This window comes from Oryctolagus cuniculus, chromosome 4, assembly GCF_964237555.1.
Source record: "Oryctolagus cuniculus chromosome 4, mOryCun1.1, whole genome shotgun sequence".
Classification (NCBI taxonomy): Eukaryota; Metazoa; Chordata; class Mammalia; order Lagomorpha; family Leporidae; genus Oryctolagus; species Oryctolagus cuniculus.
Genome location: NC_091435.1, coordinates 93,595,212 through 93,618,608, shown reverse-complemented (window position 1 = coordinate 93,618,608; position 23,397 = coordinate 93,595,212). Strand labels below are relative to the sequence as shown.

The 23,397-nt window shown below is 47.1% G+C and overlaps 1 protein-coding gene across 11 annotated transcripts in view; it reads left to right on the top strand.

The window, feature by feature from the left end:
• The first annotated feature begins 16,677 nt into the window (after positions 1 to 16,677).
• The window catches only part of ABCC5 (ATP binding cassette subfamily C member 5), an 88,227-nt gene continuing 81,507 nt past the window's right edge, over positions 16,678 to 23,397 (top strand). For 3 of the 11 annotated variants that reach the window (XR_011388011.1, XM_070072400.1, XM_008266622.4), the window contains exons 1-2: positions 16,678 to 16,922; positions 20,240 to 20,423. Coding sequence is in view for 9 of the 11 variants with exons in the window: in XM_070072400.1 (XP_069928501.1) it covers positions 20,295 to 20,423 (129 nt within the window). In the remaining 2 variants the exon portion in view is untranslated. Of the gene's footprint in view, positions 16,923 to 17,284; positions 17,451 to 17,553; positions 17,660 to 18,865; positions 19,099 to 20,239; positions 20,424 to 23,397 lie in introns of those variants that run through there. The other 8 variants (XM_017346972.3, XM_002716488.5, XM_017346971.3 and 5 more) reach the window with 6 other exon arrangements.

Sequence of the window (23,397 nt, the reverse complement as noted above, 5' to 3'; positions counted from 1 at the left end):
AGAGTTCATTGATACCCATCTTATTATACCTAAACCCTCCTGGTCGTACTTTTTTGAGCACAAATATCTTCTGGCGGTCTATTTTTATCTATCTCTGACGCCATACTATCACTCATTGCCCATTTTCAAAAATGCGCAAGAAAAAAAGGCTGGAAAAATCATACGGAAAAAGCTTCCCTCTTTGACGACAGCCCTTCTCATCTACCTCCTGATCCCCTATGCATCTTTTCCGGCCCATTTCACTCGGCTTCAAGGAGCTGAGAGAGGATTTTCCTTTTCTTAATATCCATTGATACCCAGGGATAGGTTGGAAAAAGAAATGTGGGAGAAAGAGGCCAAAAGAAGCATGGGGAGTGGAGACATTTCCAAAAAGAAGCATCAACTACTTGTTGGGATCCCAGGAAGACACACAAAGCTATCAGGGGCATGAATTTCTGTTTTTACCAAAATGCATGCCCAGGCATTGACTATGTGGGAATAGCAAAGATCAGCCTGGCTGCTGTCTCCCAGGAGCCACAGGTGTGCTGTGTTCCTGCTCTCAGCCTGTCTTACCTTGCAGCAGCAGGTGGAAGAGAGAAGAGAGGAGCACTCCTCCCCCATGGGGCCAGGCTCTCTTCATCCTCCTCTCCTTGGCTCTTCTCTGGGGAGCTGGGGATGATGCTCACCTTTAAAGACCACAGGCCACACCCTGAGGCCCAGCTTTTCATAATGGTGTCAGGTGGCCTTGGGCACCTCCCTAACAAGCATCCCAGGTGACAATAGAATGTCACAGAGAAATAGCCCATCCTGCGTTCTAATTGGATCTGCACCTGGGCTGCAGAAGCAAGCTGGAAAATCAGCTTGGAGAAGAGCAGGCACAGCTATTTGGTCCCTGGAGCAGTGCTACGGTCTCCTCGCACCTCAGAGACACTGTGGCATGCAGTGCATCACTGGAAAGGCGAGCATTGGCGGCCATCGCCTTCAAGCAGCACAAGCATTTGTTTTAGCTCTGCTGCCATCTTTCAAAACAAAGTGAGGTCGCCTTTACTCTCAGTAACTTCAGATGTTAAGGTTGTACTGTGGCTTCAGTACTGGCAAGTCTTAACATTGGTTTGTGTTTAATGTGTCAAATGCAGTTTGAATCCAAACCTATGGAGTGAAGGGAACTGGCAGAAGTAATACTCATGCTGTACAGGCTGTTAGATGCTGTTTCCAAAAAATTGTCTTTGCTATTTCGTGTTCAAATAAGTATAAGAAATGACCAATGAAACAAGGCTAAGCAAGTTTCATTAATGAAAGAGTTCTCAGAGTATTTAGCTAAAATGTTAATGTGACTTTTGGATATTAAATGCATAATTTCCCAAACTTAATTTACTTTGGAAATTCCTTTTTCTAGGCCGGCGCCGCGGCTCACTAGGCTAATCCTCCGCCTAGCGGCGCCGGCACCCCGGGTTCTAGTCCTGGTCGGGGTGCCGGATTCTGTCCCGGTTGCCCCTCTTCCAGGCCAGCTCTCTGCTGTGGCCCAGGAGTGCAGTGGAGGATGGCCCAGGTGCTTGGGCCCTGCACCCCATGGGAGACCAGGAAAAGCACCTGGCTCCTGGCTCCTGCCATCGGATCAGCACGGTGCGCCGGCTGCAGCGCGCCGGCCGCGGCGGCCATTGGAGGGTGAACCAACGGCAAAGGAAGACCTTTCTCTCTGTCTCTCTCTCTCACTGTCCACTCTGCCTGTCAAAAAATAAATAAAAAAAAAAAAAAAAAAAAAGGAAATTCCTTTTTCTTAGGCAATCTTTTGGGACTGGGATTTCACGGATTATTATTTTTTTTGAAGCATGGCTTTAGGTAAATAGAATAAATATAGAAGAAAAAGACTTTAAAAAGCTCAACTTGCTACAGGTAGACTATATAATTTAAGAAGCACACGAAGGGGTTGGTGCAGTGGCGCAGTAGGTTAATCTTCTCCCTGCAGCGCCAGCATCCCTTATGGGTGCTGGTTCGAGTCCCAGCTGCTCCTCTTTCAATCCAGCTCTCTGTTGTGGCCTGGGAAAACAGGAGAAGATGGCCCAAGTGCTTGGGTCTCTGCACCCACATGGGAGACCCAGAAGAAGCACCTGGATCCTGGCTTTGGATCAGCTCAGCTCCTGCTGATACAGCCATTTGGGGAGTGAACCAGCAGATGGAAGACCTTTCTCCCTGTCTCTCCCTTTCTGTCATAACTCTCTCAAATAAATGAATAAAAATTTTTTCAAAGCATATGAATAAATAAACCAAGAAAATGAAAACAAACTAAATAAAAAAACTATGTGTTTTATTTATTTATTTTTTGACAGGCAGAGTGGACAGTGAGAGAGAGAGAGACAGAGAGAAAGGTCTTCCTTTTGCCGTTGGTTCACCCTCCAATGGCCGCCGGGGCCAGCGCATTGCGCTGATCTGAAGCCAGGAGCCAGGTGCTTTTCCTGGTCTCCCATGCGGGTGCAGGGCCCAAGGACTTGGGCATCCTCCACTGCACTTCTGGGCCACAGCAGAGAGCTGGCCTGGAAGAGGAGCAACTGGGACAGAATCCAGTGCCCCGATTGGGACTAGAACCTGGTGTGCTGGCACCGCAAGGCGAAGGATTAGCCCAGTGAGCCGCGGCGCCGGCTAAATAAGAAACGATGTGTTTTGGAACCTGACGTTTGATAAGAAGGTAGACTCTACAAGCAGGTAGCGCTGCTCCCTGTGACACTGGTGTCCCATACGGGTGCCGGTTTGTGTCCCGGCTCCTCCACTTCCAATCCAGCTTCCTGCTAATGGCCTGAGAAAGCGTCGGAGGATGGCCCAAGTGTTTGGGCCCCTGTCACCCACGTGGGAGACCCGGAAGAAGCTCCTGGCTCCTGGTGTGGGCTTGGCTCTGCCCTGGCCATTGCAGTCATCTGGGGAATGAATCAGCAGACGGAAGATCTCTTTCTGTCTCTCCCTTTCTCTCTCTCTCTATGACTTTCAAATAAATAAATGAATCTAAAAGGAAGAAAGAAAGAAAAAATTACAAGCAAATAGAAAATGCCAGTGTAATAAAATTAAAAGTTAGAACAGGTGCAAGTTTCAAGCTGTCTAAAACCCTGACAAATATAACCTTAGATTGACTCAAGGAGGAATCTTCTTTTTTTCTTTTCTTTTATTTAGACCAATGACCAGCCAGCTGTAGGCCACATACATCCACCTGGATTTAATTTTAGGGTGAGAGTTTAAAAAGATTCTTTGGTTTTGGTACTTCTCCAGTGTGTCCACATAGTAACATCAGGAGCTGGAAGGCACTGCTGATTTGGTCTATTATAAATAATAAAGTACATAATTTGTGTTTTAAGAACACATGTGGACCGGCGCCGTGGCTCACTAGGCTAATCCTCCGCCTTGCGGCGCCGGCACACCGGGTTCTAGTTCCGGTCGGGGCGCCGGATTCTGTCCCGGTTGCCCATCTTCCAGGCCAGCTCTCTGCTGTGGCCAGGGAGTGCAGTGGAGGATGGCCCAAGTGCTTGGGCCCTGCACCCCATGGGAGACCAGGAGAAGCACCTGGCTCCTGCCATTGGATCAGTGCGGTGTGCCCGGCCTCGGCGGCCATTGGAGGGTGAACCAACGGCAAGGGAAGACCTTTCTTTCTGTCTCTCTCTCTCACTGTCCACTCTGCCTGTCAAAAAAAAACAAAAAAAAACAAAAACAAACAAAAAAAAAAACAAAAAAACACATGTTTTGGGGACAGTGCTGTGGCATAGCTGGTTAAGTTGCTACTTGGGATGCCAGCATTCCATATAAGTATCTGTTCAAGTTCTGGCTGCTCCACTTTCAATACAACTCCCTACCTATGCATCTGAAGAAGGAGGGGAAGATGGACCAAGTACTTGGGACCCTGACGCCCATGTGGAGGATACGTTAAATTATCCTTGTTACCATTTAAAATCATAAAAGTATAATTCTGACCTAAGAACAAATAATTTATGTAAAGATACAGTATTCCTTTTGTCCTGTGTATTAAATACAATGATCTAGTCTTTAAAGTTTTTTGTTGACAGGAAAATAATTTTTTTAAGATTTATTTATTTATTTATTTAAAAGACAGTGTTACGGGGTGGGGGCGGGGGAGATAGCATTTCCATGTACTGGTTCACTCCTTAAATGGCTGCAATGGCCAGGGCTGGGCCAGGACAGGTGGATGTCCCAGAGCAGAGCCTGCTGACCAAGAGGCACAGTCGTGACTCACCTTACTGTCAGACCTGAGTGGCTAAGGAACTGCCTCCATCACCTCTTCCCCAAGCTCTGACAGCAAGAAGTAAGACTTCCACCAGGGGGGAATAGGGCAGGAAAGTGAGCTCAGGGCTTTGGTTGGAAGCTCTGAGCCAGTCCCACTGCAGTGAGACCCAGCACCCGACGGAGAGTAGAGGTCCCTGTCTCCAGACCAGTACTTGCACACAGAGTCTCCAGACTTCCTCAGCGTCAGGTGGGGACCTGGACCCTGGTGGGAGGGATGAGGATTTCAGCCATCACCCCCAGCCTCTTGTGGGCTTTGTGAGCCCTGTAGATGCCAGATTCAGATGCAAACCCAGTTTAATGTCAGCCTTGGCTTGGACAGCCAAGGGACTGCCTTCACTAGCCCTCCCCCAACCATGGTCAGACAGCAAGAAGCAGGACTCCAGCCACTATAGAACAGGGCACCAAAATGAGCACAGGGCTGTGTCTTGGACATGGTAAATCCATCATTGGGTAGTTACTAATGGTCCCTGTCCTCAGGCCAGTGCCTGCACATGGAGCCCCTGGACCTGCCTTGTGGTCCGCAGTCAATTAGACATATATCCTGGCCAACATCACCTGTGGTTGGTTGCAGTGGCCTTGGGCTGCAAGTCAACCCACAGCAAGTATGCCTTGGCTCTGCCTTGTGCTACACTGGTCTTGGTGGGCTATGGGCTCCAGGTGTGCTGCATTGTGGCATAGGTGGCTGAAGGACAAGTCTTTTCATTCCTCTCCCAACTCTAGGCAGCGTAACAGGGAGAGAGTTATTGAATAAAGAGAGTAACTGAAGAAAAGGTAGGGCCTGGCATGGTGATGTAGTAGGTTAAGCCTCTGCCTGCAGCTCTTGCATCCAATATGAGTGCCAGTTCAAGTCCTGGCTGCTCAATTTCTGATCCAGCTCTCTGCTTATGGCCTGGGAAAGCAGCAGCAGATGGCCCAAGACCAGGAAGAAGCTCCTGACTCCTGGCTTCGGACTGGCCTAACTCCGACCATTGCGGCCATGTAGTGAGTAAGCCAGTTGATAGAAAACCTTTCTGGCCAGCGCCGTGGCTCACTAGGCTAATCCTCCGCCTTGCGGCGCCGGCACACCGGGTTCTAGTCCCGGTCGGGGCACCAGATTCTGTCCCGGTTGCCCCTCTTCCAGGCCAGCTCTCTGCTGTGGCCAGGGAGTGCAGTGGAGGATGGCCCAAGTGCTTGGGCCCTGCACCCCATGGGAGACCAAGAGAAGCACCTGGCCCCTGCCATTGGATCAGCTTGGTGCGGCGGCCACAGGGCGCCAGCCGTGGCGGCCATTGGAGGGTGAACCAATGGCAAAGGAAGACCTTTCTCTCTGTCTCTCTCTCTGTCCACTCTGCCTGTCAAAAAGAAAAAAAAGAAAACCTTTCTGTCTGTCTCTCCCTCTCTCTGTCTTTAACTCTGCTTCGCAAATAAATAAATAAATCTTTAAAAAAATTATCTGCTTTTTTAAAAAAAAGATAAACTTTTTTTAAAAAAGATTTATTTATTTATTTGAAAGTCAGAGTTACACAGAGAGAGGAGAGGCAGAGGGAGGTAGAGAGAGAGAGAGAGGTCTTCCATCTGATGGTTCACTCCCCAGATGGTCTCAATGGCCGGAACTGTGCTGATCTGAAGCCAGGAGCCAGAAGCTTCTTCCCGGTCTCCCAAGTGGGTGCAGGGGCCCAAGGACTTGGGCCATCTTCTACTGCTTTCCCCAGGCCATAGCAGAGAGCTGGACAGGAAGTGGAGCAGCTGGGTCTCGAACCGGCGCCCATAAGGGATGCTTCAGGCCAGGGCGTTAACCCACTGTGCCACAGTACCGGCCCCAAGATAAATATATTTATTGTCTGGTCATACCAGAGGCAGAACCTAGGAGTAAAAGGGCTTCCAGGAGCTGATCATAAGGTCAAGGAAGAGTCACCAGTTAAGTGCAAACGGTAAAAATGGACATATGCAGTCCACATGATGGCTGAAAGCGTCAAAGGAAAACAGATTAAAGGCTTAGAACTGTTTGTAAACCACGCAATCATCAGAAACCTTGTTGCTGTAATATAAATGATAAGATCTAGTTTCATGTCACTGTAACTTTTACATTAATGCTCAATTTTTAAAAAAAAACTTTAAATAATATTTTAGAAATAATAGTCAATTTTATCTCACTTTTTTTATGAGCTCTATCCTTTTCAAACCTTCTGTGACTTGCTCACACTTTCCATGGCTTACTGAAACCTTTAGATTTTTTTCTATCTTTTCTTTCCTGTGTAGAGTAATCCAGTCATTCTACCACAGGACCAAAGTTTATATACAATATCTTTTTCCTTTGTCCAAAAATCTTTTTTGCCCTTAAGGCATTCTGGTCTGGCTGAAAAGCCCATGAGAGCATTTCAGGCATGGAAAGCAAAGACACTGTGGCAAAAAAAATGTCCTACATGAAGGACCTCTGTGAGAGAGATCCCAGTGGAAAGAAGTGGCCATCAAAGAAGGATGTTCTGGGGGCCGGTGCTGTGGCGCAGCAGTTAAAGCCACTGCCTGCAGTGCCAGCATCCCATGTGGGCACCGGTTCGAGACACGGCTGCTCCACTTCTGATTCAGCTCTCTGCTATGGCCTGGGAAAGCAGTAAAAGATGGCCCAAGTCCTTGGGCCCCTGAACCCACGTGGGAGACCGGGAAGAAGCTCCTGGCTCCTGGCTTCAGATCTGCACAGCTCTGGGATCTATGCAGCTCTGGCTGTTGCAGCCATCTGGGGAGTGAACCAGCAGATGGATGACCTCTCTCTCTCTGCCTTGCCTTCTCTCTCTATGTAACTCTGACTTTCAAATAAATAAATAAAATCTTTGAAAAAAAAAAAAAAGAAGGATGTTCTTTTCTCTAAAGAGAGGAGAGAACTTCCACTTTGCTTATGGGGTTATCTAAATACTGATGGAGACTGTGGACTCAAAAGGCTTCCATAGCCTTGGCAGCTCATGTCAAGAGCCTTGGGTGATCACTGATGTCATACATAAGAATGTTATTTGTTAAATTAACAACAGGAGTCACTGTATACTTACTTCCCATGCAGGATCTCTGTCCTCAATGAGTTGTATTATGAAAATTAACTGTAAAACTGGTTCTCAAACAGTTTGTGTGTGTGTGTGCGCGCGCGCACAGATTATTGAAATATTTACTTAGTATAGAGTTGGTTTTCTGTGTACAAAGTTAATTGAAAATGATTCTTAATGGAGAATGGGACTGGGAAGAGGAGAGGGAGGAGGAGGTGGGGAGAGTGTGGGTAGGAGGGCGGGTATGGTGGGAAGAATCACTATATTCCTGAAGTTGTACTTAAGAAATCTGTACTCATTAAATAAAAGGTTTCATTTAAAAAAAAAAAAGATTTATTTATTTATTTGAAAGTCAGAGTTACACAGAGAGAGGAGAGGCAGAGAGAGAGAAAGAGAGAGAGGTCTCCCCAGATGGTCGCAATGGCCGGAGCCGCGCCGATCCAAAGCCAGGGGCCAGGAGCTTCTTCCTGGTCTCCCACATGGGCGCAGGGGCCCAAGGACTTGGGCCATCTTCTACTGCTTTCCCAGGCCATAGCAGAGAGCTGAGTTGGAAGAGGAGCAGCCAGGACTAGAACTGGCACCCAGATGGGATGCTGGCGCTTCAGGCCAGAGCATTGACCTACTGCGCCACATCGCCGGCCCCAAATAAAAGGTTTCGTTGGGAAGAAAAAAAAACTTTCTCCTTCCTTCTTAACCTTCCTCACCAAGAATACATTTCTTTCTTATAACTTCCTTTTTTATTTCTGTTCCCTATCTACTGGTTCCTTTAATTGACATTTTGAAAAAAATCTAAAGATAAAATTTTCTAAACAAAAGAACATATGGGGGACCGGTGCTGTGGTGCAGCTGGTAAAGCCGCCGCCTGCGGTGCTGGCATCCCAAATGGGTGCTGGTTCTAGTCCTAGCTGCTCCACTTCTGATCCAGCTCTCTGCTATGGCCTGGGAAAGCAGTAGAAGATGGCCCAAGTCCTTGGGCCCCTGCACCCTCATGGGGAACCCAGGAGAAGCTCCTGGCTCCTGGCTTCGGGTCGGCACAGCTCTGGCCGTAGCGGCCAACTGGGGAGTGAACCCGTGGATGGAAGCCCCCCACCCCACTTCTCCTCTCTCTGCGTAACTCTGACTTTCAAGTAAATAAATAAATCTTTAAAAAAAAAAAAGAACATATGGAATCTCAACCTTAGTTACTTTCAAGCAGTCTTGAATTGTGTATGGACAATTTATGAAAACATATTAGTTAACGAACCCAAATAGATAGTCTTTTTTTTTTTATATATAGAATTGAAGATACTAAGAGTTCTTGAGTTTATATTTAGAAATATTTATCTCATTTACATTTATCCAATTTATATTTAACATCTACCTTTGGATTACTTGAGAAACTGAGATGTTAAACAAGCAGAATTATCACTTAAAATCATGTTCCTGGAGTGCAGTGGAGGATGGCCCAAGTCCTTGGGCCCTGCACCCGCATGGGAGACCAGGAGAAGCGCCTGGCTCCTGGTTTCAGATCGGCGCGGTGCACCGGCCACAGCACGCTGGCTGCGGCAGCCATTGGAGGGTGAACCAATGTTAAAGGAAGACCTTTCTCTCTCTCTCTCTCTCTCTCTCACTGTCCACTCTGCCTGTCAAAATAAATAAATAAAATAAAATAAAATAAAATAAAATAAAATAAAATAAAATAAAATCATGTTCCTGGAGTTGGCATCATGGGATGGCCACTTGCAACTCCTAACATCCTTTATGAGTGCTGGTTCAAGTCCTGGCTATTCCACTTCAGAGTTGGCTCCCTGCTAATGCACCTGGGGAAGCCATGGAAGATGTCCTGCCACTCATGTGGGAGACCTGGATGGAGTTTTGGCCTTCTAGCTTTGTCCTAGCCCAGCCCTGGCCATTGCAGCCATTTAGGGAGTGAATCAGTGGATAGAAATGCTCTCTCTCTCCTCCCCCTAGAACACTGCCTTTTAAATAAACAAATAAATCTTTTTTTTTTTTTTTTTTGACAGGCAGAGTGGACAGTGAGAGAGAGAGACAGAAAGGTCTTCTTTTTACCATTGGTTCACCCTCCAATGGCCACCGTGGCCGGTGCGCTGCGGCTGGCGCACTGCGCTGATCCGAAGGCAGGACCCAGGTACTTATCCTGGTCTCCCATGGGGTGCAGGGCCCAAGCACTTGGGCCATCCTCCACTGCACTCCCTGGCCACAGCAGAGAACTGGCCTGGAAGAGGGGCAACAGGGACAGAATCTGGTACCCCGGCCGGGACTAGAACCCGGTGTGCCGGTGCCGCAAGGCGGAGGATTAGCCTAGTGAGCCGCGCCGCCGGCCAACAAATAAATCTTATAAAAAAAATACTTTTCCTGACAACGAAAAACTCTAAAGACTACATAGATGTATTTAATACACAAAAAACAAGGAATACTGTATCTTTATGCAAATTATTTGTTCTTAGGTCAAAATTATACTTTTGTGATTTTAAATGGTAACAAGGATAATTTAACATATCCTGGCCAGGAAACTCAGGCACAAATGTATTTAACCATTTTGAAAATGTTTTTTTAAACCTTTTGTTTCCTTTAACAAATTTAAAGAAATTTATTTATCAAAGATTTACTTAAGTTGCATGAACCAACAGATATCTGGACTAATAGAATTTTTCTGAGCCATGATTTTAAGTATTTTCTATGTAATCTGTAATGGTTCTCTGATATAGTGGGGTAAAATTTTGTGTATATGGAACTTACTCTCATTCTCTTGTCTTTTCATTGAACAGCTCTCTAGCTGTAAAATGACATACCCCAGAGAGTTACTAAGGGGTCAGTTTTCATTCAGTCCCTTGGAGTACTGAGGCCAAGTAGTAATATGCTCAAACACCATCTTTTTTCTTTTATAGATTTATAACTAAAATTTCTTAATTTTGCAAAATACAACCTAGAGGGACTGTTAGAATAGAGCTCTGATTACTCATTGCTATTTAAGGCAGGACCTGTCAAAGACTCAAGTTACAAAACAAGCGTGGCAAGTTACAAAGCAATTTCTCAAGGCAGTGATGGCTCCAGCTCCCAAAAGGGAAAGGTCCCTTTAAACCCGCTGTCAAGTCACAGCTGGATCAAATTAGCCAAAGAGCTATTACCCAGGCATCATCGTGCATGAGATTGCTGCTCACCAAAGATGTTGTCCCAAATTTCAAACTGAATTGAAGCCTAGTTTCTTCCACCTGGAAAACCCCTTGGGCCAACGATGCGTAGTCCACAGTCAGCTGCTTGAGGTGCTGAGCTAAGTGTTCAGACAGCTGCAGAACAGCCCCTAAAGGAGACTGTGGACCAGGGGCTGGTGCCAGGGTGAGACGCCCACTTGGGACTGAAGTATGTTGAAACAGAAAACCCTCCAACTGGTGGGAGGAGTGGCTATAGAACCGCCCAGACTGGATCCACGTGCCTGACATGCAGTAAGCCAGTCACTGACACTGGGGCGGTGGAAGAAAGGAGGGATTTACTGCAATGCACACAGCAAGCAAGGGAGAGATAAGGTCCAACACAATAACAGTGGGGGTCTTTCTTCACCCCCCTTTCATGGACAGATCATCCAGACCAAAAAAAACAACAGACACCACACTACAGACCAAAGGAACCTAACAGACATCTCCAGAACATTCTATCCAACAGTCGCCGAAGCCACATTCTTTTCATCAGAATGTGGGACATTCTCTAGGACAGACCTTACATCAGCTCAGAAAAAAAATTTCAATAATTTTTTTAAAATTTATTTATCTGAAAGGCAGAGTTACAGAGAGGAAGAGGCAGAGAGAGATAGAGAGAGGTCTTTCATCTACTGGTTCACTCCCCAAATGGCTGCAATGGCTGCAGCTGAGCTGATCTGAGTCAATCCAAAGCCAGGAGCCTGGAGCTTCTTCCAGGTCTCCCACATGGGTGCAGGGGCCCAAGGACTTGGGCCATCTTCTACCGCTTTCCCAGGCCACAGCAGAGAGCTGGATCAGAAATGGAGCAGCCAAGTCTCAAACTGGCGTCCATACGGGATGCCGGCACTGCAGGCGGCAGCTTTACCTGCTATGCCACAGCGCCAACCCCAGTAAATTTTTTAAAAATTGAAATCATACCATTTTTGTTTTCTGACCACAATGGAATAAAACTATAAATCAACAACAGAAGATACTCTAAAAATTATATGAATACATGGAGACTAAACAATGGTTCACTGAATAAATCAAAAGAGAAATTTAAAAGTTCCTTTAAACCACTGAAAATAGAAACACAACATAATAAAACTTATGAGAGACAGCAAGAGCAGTAACTAAAATGGAAGTTTATAGCATAAGTGCCTACATAAAAAATAAAAGGATATCAAATAACCAACTTAACAATGCATCTCAAGGACTTCATAAAACAAGAATAAACCAAACCCAAAGTTAGTAGTGCCAACAAATTGGAAAACCTAGAAGAAATGGATACATGTCTGAATATACTTACTTGGGGCCGGTGCCGTGGCTCACTTGGTTAATCCTCTACCTGCGGTGCCGGCATCCCATATGGGCGCCAGGTTCTAGTCCCGGTTGCTCTTCTTCCAGTCCGGCTCTCTGCTGTGGCCTGGGGAAGGCAGTGGAGGATGACCCAGGTCCTTGGGCCCCTGCACCTGCATGGGAGACCAGGAAGAAGTACCTGGCTCCTGGCTTCGGATTGGCACAGCGCCAGCCGTAGCCATTTGGGGGGGTGAACCAACGGAAGGAAGACCTTTCTCTCTCTCTCTCTCTCTCTCTCTCTCTGTCTGACTCTATCTGTCAAAAAAAAAAAATGAATATACTTACTTACGAAAATTGAATCATGAATACATAGAAGACCTGAACAGACCAATTACAAGTAATGAGACTGAATCAAAGGTCCAGAACCAGATGGCTTCCCTGCCAAACTGTGTCAAACTTTAAAATCACCAGTTCTCAAATGATTCCAAAAAGCTGAAAGGGAAGAAACCCTTCCAAACTTGTTCTGTGAGACCAATATTACCTTAATTCCAAAACCAGACAAGGACATAACAAAAAAGAAAACAGTAGACCAATATCCCTGATGAACACAGAAGCAAAATGTCTCAACAAAATACTAGCGAATAGAATCCAACAATACATAAAAAAAATCATTCATCAGAGGCTGGCATTGTGGTGGAAGTATGAAAGACCCTGATTGCCAAAGCAATCATGAACAAAAAGAACAAGCATAGAGCCATCACAGTATCAGATTCTAAGACAGTACAGAGCTATTATAACCAAGACAGCATAGGAATGGCATAAAAACAGACACACAGATCAATGGCAGAGTCTTTTTTTTTTTTTTTTTTGACAGGCAGAGTTAGTGAGAGAGAGAGACAGACAGACAGACAGAGAGAAAGGTCTTCCTTTTCCGTTGGTTCATCCTCAAATGGTCGCCACGGCCAGCATGCTATGCCGATCTGAAGCCAGGAGCCAGGTGCTTCCTTCTAGTCTCCCATGCAGGTGCAGGCGCCCAAGCACTTGGGCCATCCTCCACTGCACTCCTGGGCCACAGCAGAGAGCTGGACTGGAAGAAGAGCAACTGGGATAGAATCTGGCACCCCAACCGGGACTAGAACCCAGGTGCTGGTGCCACAGGCAGAGTCTATAATCAACTGATCTTTGATACAGATGCTGAAAACCTATTCTGGAGAAAAGTCAGCCTCTTCAATAAATGGTTTTGGGAAAACTGGATATCCACATGCAGAAGATTTAAAGTAGACACCCTCCCCACTTTATATAAAAATCAACTCAAAATGGACTAAAGAGCTCAATGTAAGACCTGAAACATGAAAGTACTAGAAGAAAATGTCAGGGAAACACTTCAAGACATTGTAGGCAGCAATTTGATAGACAAGACCACCAAAGCACAGGCAACTAAAGCAAAAATATAGGAATGGGATAACATCAAACTAAGAAGCTTCTATATAGCAAAGGAAAGAATTAACATAGTAAAGAGACAACCAACAAAATGGGAGAAAATACTTGTAAACTCTGCATCTGACCAAGGATTAAATTCAGAACATATAAGGAATTCAAAAAACAACAACAATTCAGTTAAGAAATGGTCAAAGGAACTAAATAGATATTTCTTAAAGAAACACAAGAATCAGGGGTCAGCACTATGGCATAGAAGGTTAAGCCTCTGCCTGCAGCACTGGCATCCCATATGGGTGCTGGTTTGTGCCCTGACTGCTCTACTTCCCATCCAGCTCCCTGCTAATGCTCCTGGGAAAGCAGCAGAGGATGGCGCAAGTCCTTGGGTGCCTGCACCCACATGAGAGACCTAGAAGAAGCTCTTGGCTCCTGGCTTCTACCTGGCCCAGCCCTGGCTTTTGTAGCCATCTGGGGAGTGAACCAGTAGATGGAGTATCGATCAATCTATCTATCTATGTCTTCCCTTCTCTCTCTGCATCTGCCTTTTAACTAACTAACTAAATAAATCTTTAAAAGGAAATACAAGGGGCCAATAAATACGTGAAAAAATGCTCAATATCATCAACCATGAGGGAAATGCAAATTAAAACTACAATCACTCCAGTTAGAATGGCTAGTATTTTTTTTTAAAGGTTTATTTATTTAGTTGAAAGGCAGAGTTACAGAGAGGCAGAGGCAGGGGGAGAGAGAGAGAGAGAGAGAATCTTCTATCCACTGGTTTACTTCCCAAATGGCCACAACAGCTGGAGCTGGGCTGATCTGAAGCCAGGAGCTTTTTCTGGTCTCCCACATGGGTACAGGGTCCAAGGACTTGGGCCATCCTCTGCTATTTTCTCAGGTACATTAGCAGGGAGTTAGATCAGAAGTGGAGCAGCTGGGACTTGAACTGGCACCCACATGGAATGCTGGCACTGCAGGCAGCAGCTTTACCTGCTATGCCACAGCACCAGCCCTAGAATAGCTACTATTAAAAGACAAAAAAATTAGAAATATTGTGAAGAGAAAAGTGAAGTTAGTACAACCATTATGGAGTTTCCTCAAAAAACTAAAAATAGATCTACCATATGATCCACCTACCCCACTTCTGGTATGTATCTGAAGGAAATGAAAACCTGCATATGAAAGAGATACCTGCATTCCCATCTTTACTGCAGCACTATTCACAAGAGCTAAGATGAAATCAATCTAGGTGTGCACTGATAGATGTGTAAAGAACACGTAGTAACTATACACAATGGAATAGTATTCAGCCATAAAAAATGAAATCTGCCATTTGCAGGAAAAGGGATGGAATCGAGACCTCTATTTTAAGTGAAACAAGCCAGACACATAAAGACAAATACCATATGTTCTCTCTCATATATGAAGTTTAAAAAAAGTTGACATGAAGCTAGAGTAGTGATTGCTAGAAGCTGGGAAGGGTGAGGAGAGGAGGAACAGAGGGAGGGTTGGATAAAAGGTACTGAGACAGAGACAGATAGAAAGTAACAAGCTCTATAGTGTTCTACAGCATAGTAGGACAACTATAGTTGACAATAATGTATCATATACTGTGTAACGAACTGGGAGACAGGAGCTGACAGGCACCAAACACAAAGAAGAGATAAGAAAAAGGAGAGCCTAATTGCTTGGTTTGATCATTCCATGCTATGTATATGTGTGGCAAAATTGCACAGTACCCCCTGTACAGAAATGTACAAGGATTACATGTTAAAAAATTTTTTAAAATAACATTTAAGGGTCTGGCATAGCAGCTATGATGCTGCTTGGAATGTCCACATCCCATATCCCAGTGCCTGGATTCAACACTGGCTCCACTCCCGATTCCAGCTTCCTGCTGGTGTGTGCCCTGGGAGGGAACAGGTGATGGTCCAAGGACTTGGTTCCCTGCTCTCTGTGTGTGAGACCTGGATTGAGATCGGCTTCAGCCTGGCCCAGTCTCAGCTGTTGTAGGCATTTGGGGAATGAACCAGTGGATGGGAGATCTCTGTCTCTTTGTCTTTTAAACAAATACAATAAATAAATGACAAACATGACTCAAGAAGTAAACCTATCAGTTATAGGTTTTAGTTTATCTTTTCACTTTATGGCATCTTATACAAAAGTTTTAATACAGTAAAATATTATCAATATTTCCTTTATTATTTTTGTGTTTTGCTTCAGTTCTTCTCTAAAATTCTTAAAGATATTCCCTATCCTCTGGGCTGGTGGTGTGGCATAGCGGGTAAAGCCTCCGCCTGCAGGGCCGGCATCCCATGTGGGCACCAGTTCGAGTCCTGGCTGCTCCACTTCCCATCCAGCTCTCTGCTGTGACCTGGGAAAGCAATAGAAGATGGCCCAAGTCCTTGGCTCCTGCACCCACGTGGGAGACCCAGAGGAGGCTCCTGGCTCCTGGCTTTGGATTGGCACAGCTCCAGCCATTGCGGCCAATTGGGGAGTGAACCAGCAGATGGAAGACACCCCCGCCCCCGCCTATCCTTTCTCTGTGTAACTCTTTCAAATAAATAAATAGATCTTTTTTTTAAAAAAAAGATATTCCCTATTCTCTTTTCAAAGTTTCCCTTTTCACATTGAAGCCTTTGATCTTTGGGAAATTGATTTTTCCGTGTAGTATGAAGCAGTAATCCCTGGGGTTACCTAGGGATAACCGAGTGCTTCAGTACTATTTATTGAGCCTGATTTGTAAGGTTTTGTCTATCACAAACCAAGTTTACTTACATGTACGAGTCTGCTTCTAGGTTCTCTGTGCTTGGTATTGGTTTATCAATCTATTCACTGGTTTAATAACTTCAGCTTTGTGCTACATTGGAGTCTTGACACTGACTACCTCGGAACTTGGACGATGGGCAAGTCACCTCTAAAAAATCCGTGAAACAGAGAAATCCTAACACCTACATACAGGATTGCTAGGGAGATTAAAGGAACCAGGGATAGAGCAGGAAGGCACTCAACTGAGTAGCATAACTTCGTCATGATGAGGTTGCAGGAGCAGACGAAACAGAAAAAAAGCCATCAACGTCCCCGGGAGCCTCGGTTGAACTCATACAAAGAAAGGGATGCGTTCGCACACCGCTTCTAAGGCTCTCCCCATTTCTGAAAGGGTGGTCTTGGCATGTTATTATCTAGACAGCAGCCCTCACACAGGACGCGAAGGGCAGCTGGGATAAGGACCGGATCCGTGCAGACTGCAGGGCAGAGTAGTGAGCAAGCAACCGTAAAACCCTAAGCGCCTGAACAGATAAGATTTGGGATGGGCCGGCCGCGAAGACGCCGCCTCCCCGGGTCGGACGCCGGCTGCGATGACCTCCGCGGCCACGCGGGCACAGGGCCACTGTCCACCTGCCGACTGCCCACCGGGAACGCGACCAGGGAGAAAATTCCAGACCCGCTCGCAGAGGCACCGGCAAGAACGGGGCAGAGCCGGGGGCGGTGGAAAGGGGAGCAGCCTGCACCTCCCTCGAGGCCGCCTCGGTGTTCTTGGGAAGTGTAGTCCTGCGTCAAGTCCACGTCCCCTGGATCCTGGAAGCCGGACTACAGCTCCCTACAGTCCTGTGCAAGCTTTGTGCATTGCGCCTGCGCGGTGAGGTGGCCGATGCCGCTATAAAGGCTTGTTTTGCTCCGGGGCTGATGCTCGCGAGCGTGGTTGAGCGGCCGGCGCTCCTCTCCGGGAGCTGGGACGCAGGTAGGTGGCAGCGACCCCCGCACTCTCACCTCGCCCCTCGGTTGTCATGGGGCTCACTCCCTTGCGTTTCCTCTGGCCATGGTGGGCTGTGATCGGGGGTGCGGGCAGTTCGGGGGACGCCGGAGACCTGAGAAGAGCGGCCTGACCTCCCTCTGGTCTCCGCCGCCCCCTCCTCTGGACGCGACCCCTGGGAGCTGGTGGAGGAGGCCCTGCGTCGAAAGGCTGGCAGGTAGGGTTGGAATGAGTGGTCTGAGGTGCTGGCTCCATCCCCAGCAGCGGCCGCCAGGGGGTGCTGCGTTCGCGGCCCGTGGGTGTGGGTCACGGTCGCCTAGCCAGGCCCGAGCCGGCAGAGGGAACGCCCTGGGGCCAGCGCATCCCAGGCGGATCTGGCCTTAGACAAGTCCCGGTGCCGGGATCGTGGGGCGGGCGGCCCGGGCCACCTCCCTAGGGTCGCAGGCCTGAGACTGAGCAACCAGCGACCCTCGAAGGCGGTCCTCCTCCGTTTCTGCAAACGGAGTATAGATGGAGGTACGCGCTGCGAGCACGCACCGCAGACCTGGAGCGGGAGCCCGGGCTCTGGGCTGTCATCCGCCCAGCGCTGCGGGTTGCTTTGTATTTTCACACAGGGGTCCTTCGGTTTCCGCCCCAGCGTGGGGAGGCTGGAGGCAGGAAGCACTGGGAAAGTTTCAGAAGGTTTTCGAGGAGGAGGATCGGTTGGAATGGGGTCTCTAGCGCAGGTGAGGGACCGGGAAACTTGGAAGGTGCAAACGGGCGGATCGCAGGGGGCGTGGTGAAACCCCGTGTGTCCTCTTGGCCTCGCATTTTCCTTGTGCAGCGTCCGGGCCTGGAGTGAGAATCTGGAGGTCTGGAAGTCCACCCAGGCGCGTGGCGATGAAGGCAATGGGCAGTAGCAGCAGTCTAGCTAGCTACAGTTCCCGTGCGACTTCCCTCTCCTCCCCTCCCCCTGCAGCTGAGCTGAGCTGAGCCGAGCTGTGGTGCAAGGAGAGTGCACCTGGCACCTCGAGGAGAGTCGCCAGGAGCAAGGCCAGCGGGCCCAGTGGGCTCAGCCGTGCTCGTGTTGAATCTGACAACTTGGGGTGCGGGGGATTCTCCCGCTTGGTTATCCTGCCTTTGCCCCCGTCTGGCTATGGTTTAAACATGGATACAATCTCTCCCCTTTGCCTCTCCGCTCCCTGGACCACAGGGGCCAGTTAACATTTAAAAAGGCTTTGCAGCAGGAGGATACAAACAGTGGCCTTAGTTGCTGGTTTTCAGGTTGGGGCCTTGTTTCTTTGCACAACGTACTAGGGGTCCTAGCTCTAGGTTGGGTCCCTGTGGCCTGCCTGCTCTTTTATCCCTGGTGACAGAAGACTGTGTCCAGTCTGTTCAAGGCCAAGAGCTGTGCTTGGCTTGGGCCCAGTGACCCTCATGGCTCTGCCTCTTTCCCCCCAGGAGATGGAAGAGTGAGGAGTGTTGAAGATCATGGAAAACTGTTCCCCACACCTTTCATGCATGGAATCACTTGGTCTCTCGGGGCAGGTCACCAAGGTCCCTTAGGATCATCTAGCACTGTCCTGTGCCAGTCACAAAAGGCACCGGTCGGTATTTGTAGCTTACCCGGGAAGTAGGCTCAGCTCTGCCCCTCTGCGCATCCACTGACTGTACCTTCCCTGATTGTCCTGGGTCCCTGGTGAACTGAGAGGATCTTCCTGTGCTTGACATGGTGCTTGGTGTTGTGAATGGGTTCCGCTGGCTGCCTGCTCCCTTGCAAACTCCTCTCTGCCCCAACTCCTCCCCCCAGCTTTGTAGATTTTAAAGTAACACTGATCTTTTCCTCTTCCAGATAATCAGCTAGGCTAGGGAACCTCAGGTTGGGGGGGAGGGGGCGGGGAGTCTACACTGCCCTACACTGCCCTACACTGCCGTGATCCCTATGCAAGAAGGGTTCCTCCCCTGTGCAGCTCCTGCTCCACACTGGGGACGCTGGCAGATGCCAGGGCTGTTTATAGTTTAGCCTTAATGAGGTCTCCATGACGTGATTGGCGTGCTCTCGCTTGGTGAGCCAGTGTTCTTTATGAGCAGTTTGTCATTGGGCAAGGTGATGTGTGTTTGTGTGTGTTTAAGATAAGTAACTCAGCTACATCAACCTGGGATACCTGATCCAGAATTCTGAAAGGTGAGAAGTCAAGCTTGCTTTGGCACTGGACGTGTCTCTTGGGGGGGAGGGGGATTTAGTGCCTATTAAAGAGGATCAGTAAGTGGTCTCCTTTGTTTCTGATGCCTTAGAAAATGAATTGTAGTAGTCAGAATTTTGTGCTGCAGAGGTGGTATTCTCTAGTCATAGTGATAACCAGGAATTTCTGGAACCCGCAAAGCAACACAGCTACATTTCTTTAATTTCTAGTGGGGCCGATAGGAAAGATGTTTTCTCAGCTTGTATCTGGGAAACTGTACATCATCTATGAGTGGGAAGCATGTTTCAGAGAAGTATGTATGTGTTTATTTATTTATTTTTAAAGTGACCAGCGTTGATACAGGATGTCGAGTTAGCCAGGCAAGCAGTGGTTTAGAATGGTTTGGGGTGGTACAGGGTAGGGAATGTGTTAGTACCAGCTTTGTTGAGAAAAGATTCAAGTATCTTGGAATTCACCTTTCTGAAGTGTGGAATTTGATGTGGCTTTTTAAAGGTATATTCCCAGCATTGTGGAACCATCAGTACTGTCTAATTTTAGAATACTTCCCCCAGGGGAGTTGGTGTTTTAATTCAAGGTATAATGATATTTTGTATATTAGCCTGTAACTTTAATATCAACCAGCCTGTTAACTGGTTATAAAAATGCAGAGATGGGACTCTCGTTGGTAGAATAAATACTTTGTAAGTTTTCATTTAGTAAACTTTAGTAAGGGAAATGATGTGCATTTTAAAGTTGTGGCATTTTTAATGCATGGAACAAACAGAAATAGTTCCCAGAAAGTCTTCAAAAAAAGAGAAAGAGAAAGAAACTTATTAGTTTATTGGATTTTGGATTTGAGCTTTCTTGTACAGGGTGAGTATCTCTTTCCTAATGTGTTTATTCTAATTTTTTTTCCTTTAAAGGTGGGAGAAGGTTGTTTTTCATTATTCTATTACATTCAATTTTTTCTTTAAAAAATAAATTAATACTTGAAAACTTTTAAAATTATTTTTATAGCTGCACCAGTAGAAAGCTTCGATGCTTTTGCCCCTCCCCGCCTTTTCCCCCTCTTGTAAAAGCACTTTAGCAGGTGGTTAAGTGCAATTTAGGAAATATCTGTGCTTGATGAACTTTTCATTTCAGAAATTCTGAAGTGGAACCAAGAGTCTGTGAGCCGTGGCGCCTGCACTCAGAAGAGATGAAGGACATCGACATTGGGAAAGAGTACATCATCCCCAGTCCCGGGTACAGGAGTGTGAGGGAGAGAGCCGGCTCTTCTGGGCAGCACAGAGAGCGCGACGAGTCCAGGTTCAAGAGAACTCGACCGGTCAGTCTGGCCCGGGAGTCCTTTTTCTCACCTGCTGGTTGTATCAGACCACGCCTTGGGAAATGTGGTGCATACGTGGAAGCTTTGTTCTTCCTGTATTGGCTATCAGTCACTGTGAAGAATCCTGGTAACTGATAGGGTAATTACTGGTTCACAGTGAACACTCAGTAAATGCAAGGAGGGATTGACTCCCAGCCTCTCGCCTGTGTCTCCCTTAGTACCCTCCTCTTTCTCACTTCTACTCCATTGTGCCTTCTTTGCTTAAGAGAAGACAATATCTAAGAGGGAAGGGGGTGGAGAGAATATGAACCATTAAGCTCCATGCATGTACCTAAGCAAAATCGGTTTTATCTTCTGCCTCATGTGTGTTTAAAATGTGAATCCTTTGGAGAGACTCTGACACCAGAGGGTGATTGGAACAGTTCTAGTGAGTTGTGGGGTGATCAGCAAGCAAGTGAATTCACGGATGTTCGGCAGTCTTTAGGTAGAAGTCTGGTTTCCTCCAGTGTAAATCATGAAGATACCTCTTATACTGGAGAAAAACATTTCTTCTAGGAGAAAGGCATTGAATTCTTTCTTGAACTGCAGAAGTGACTAATAGGGCAGAATGTGGGTGACTGGCTTAAGGAAACTGTGTATCTGTGATGTCAAATCTTGGGAGTTGGGAAAGGTATCAGCTTTGCCACCTGAGACTGGCATGTCACCAGGCTGACATGACCTGTTGCTCTGTTGTGTGTGAATCAGCATTGTCCCACCACGAGGTCTTGCTGTCCCCCACTGTGTTGACAGAATGCTGGCCCATTCAGGATTCACTTTGCAGAAGCCTAGATTCCACATAATCAGTGTCAAATACGTCTTTGGCACCAGACTTAATACTTCTTTGTGCCCTGTTGTCTAGACCTTATGTTAATTGAGCGTGTCCTGAAGGATGGCTTCTGAGCTCTTCCAGTGTAGCAGCTGAATGTGGAAAAGGTCACACAGGTGACGACTTGGGAAGCAGAGCCTTAAAGGGAGGTCAGGTAGGAAGGTTTTTTAGGCAATAAAGACCCACAGGCATGGGAGAAGAAAAAGTATCTGGCACGGTGAGACCTTGGGTGAGGTGGTCATACCCATCAGAGGTTTGCATATGAAGCGGTGTCAGCAGCAGTACCTAACTCATGAGATTGCCCAGGATTAAGCGCACTCACACACAGAAATTGCCTAGCATGAACGGTACCTGGCATGTGTCCAGCGCTCCATAAACCTTAGCTCTCAGAACCAATTGTCTAGCACATGGGATGCGGATGGGGAGCTCAGAAAAGCTGCGTGTGCTGCTAGGGAATCGTTTCCTGCAGTCCTTGGGGGGCTCTGGGAAGTTACTGGGATTTCTTTTGTAACTTCTTATTTTGAGATCATTATAGATACATACCCAGTTGTAAAAACATGGAGAAAGATCCTATATATATATATATATATATACACACACACACACACATATACATACATATATGTGTATGTGTGTATACACACACACACGCACACGTCATCCAGTTTCTCTCAATGGTAATGACCTGCATAACTAGTACAGTATCATCATAGGACATTGGTTGACCTTGAAATAACCCCTGACCTTAAGATCTCACTACAGACTGGTGCCGCGGTTCACTAGGCTAATCCTCCACTTGCGGTGCCGGCACCCCGGGTTCTAGTCCTGGTTGGGGCGCCGGATTCTGTCCCTGATCCTCTTCCAGTCCAACTCTCTGCTGTGGCCCGGGAGTGCAGTGGAGGATGGCCCAAGTACTTGGGCCCTGCACCCCATGGGAGACCAGGAGAAGCACCTGGCTCCTGGCTTTGGATTGTCACAGCGCGCCAGCTCCAACGCGCCGGCTGTAGTGGCCACTTGGGAGGTGAACCAACGGCAAAGGAAGACCTTTCTCTCTCTCTCTCTCACTGTCTAACTCTGCCTGTTTAAAAAAAAAAAAGATCTCACTGGTTTTACACTCACTCATATATGTGTGCACACATGCACATAGGCTCTGCATGGACTGTTTCCATATGTACAGATTTGATTGACCACTGCCACAGTCAAGATGGGAAAGTCCCATCCCAAAGATCTCCCATGCACCTCTTTCACAGCCACCTCCACCTCCCCCTGCTCCTCTCCTAACCACTCACCCTTTCCCTATCCCTGCCATTGTAAGACGCTGTGTAATAGCGTCACCGAGTATGTGCCTTTTTGAGATTGCTTTTTTCTCTTGGCCTAATTTCCTTGATAGGCACCTAATCTGTTATGTGCATCCATAGGACTTTACATTTTATTGCTGAATAGTAGTCCATGTTGTAGGTGGGACACAGTTTGTCTAATTATTCATCCATTGAAGGACATTTGGGTTATTTCCAGTTTGTGGAATAACAATAAAGATACTTTGAACATTTGTATATAGGGTTTTTTATGAACCTTAGTTTCCTTTCTTTGGGTGAATGCCCAGGACTGCAGTTGCTGGGTCATATGGTAAGTGCACGTTTAGTTTTATGAGACACTGCAGTGCTTTGTCCCAGAGTGGCTGTGTCATTTCACATGGCCACCAGCAATGAGCCAGTTCTCCTGCATTCTTACTGGTAAGTTAGTGCTGTCATTTTTATTTTAGCATTCTGATAGGGATGTCTGACATCTCGTTGTGGTTTCCATTTGCATATCCCTGATGTCTGCTGACATTGAACTGAGAAGGGATTTTTAAAAACTAGTTTTTCACCTTGGAAAGATTAGTCTTAGGGCCAGTGTTGTGTAGTAGGTAATGGCATCCCATATCAGAGTGCTAGTTTGAGTCTAGACTGCTCTGCTTCCAGTCCAGCTTCCTCCTAATGCACCTGGGAAGGCAATGGAAGATGGCCCAAGTACATGGACCCTTGCTACCCATTTGGGAGACCAGGATGGAGTTCCAGGCTCCTCAATTTGGCCTGACCCAGACTTGGCTACTGCGGTCATTTGGGGAGT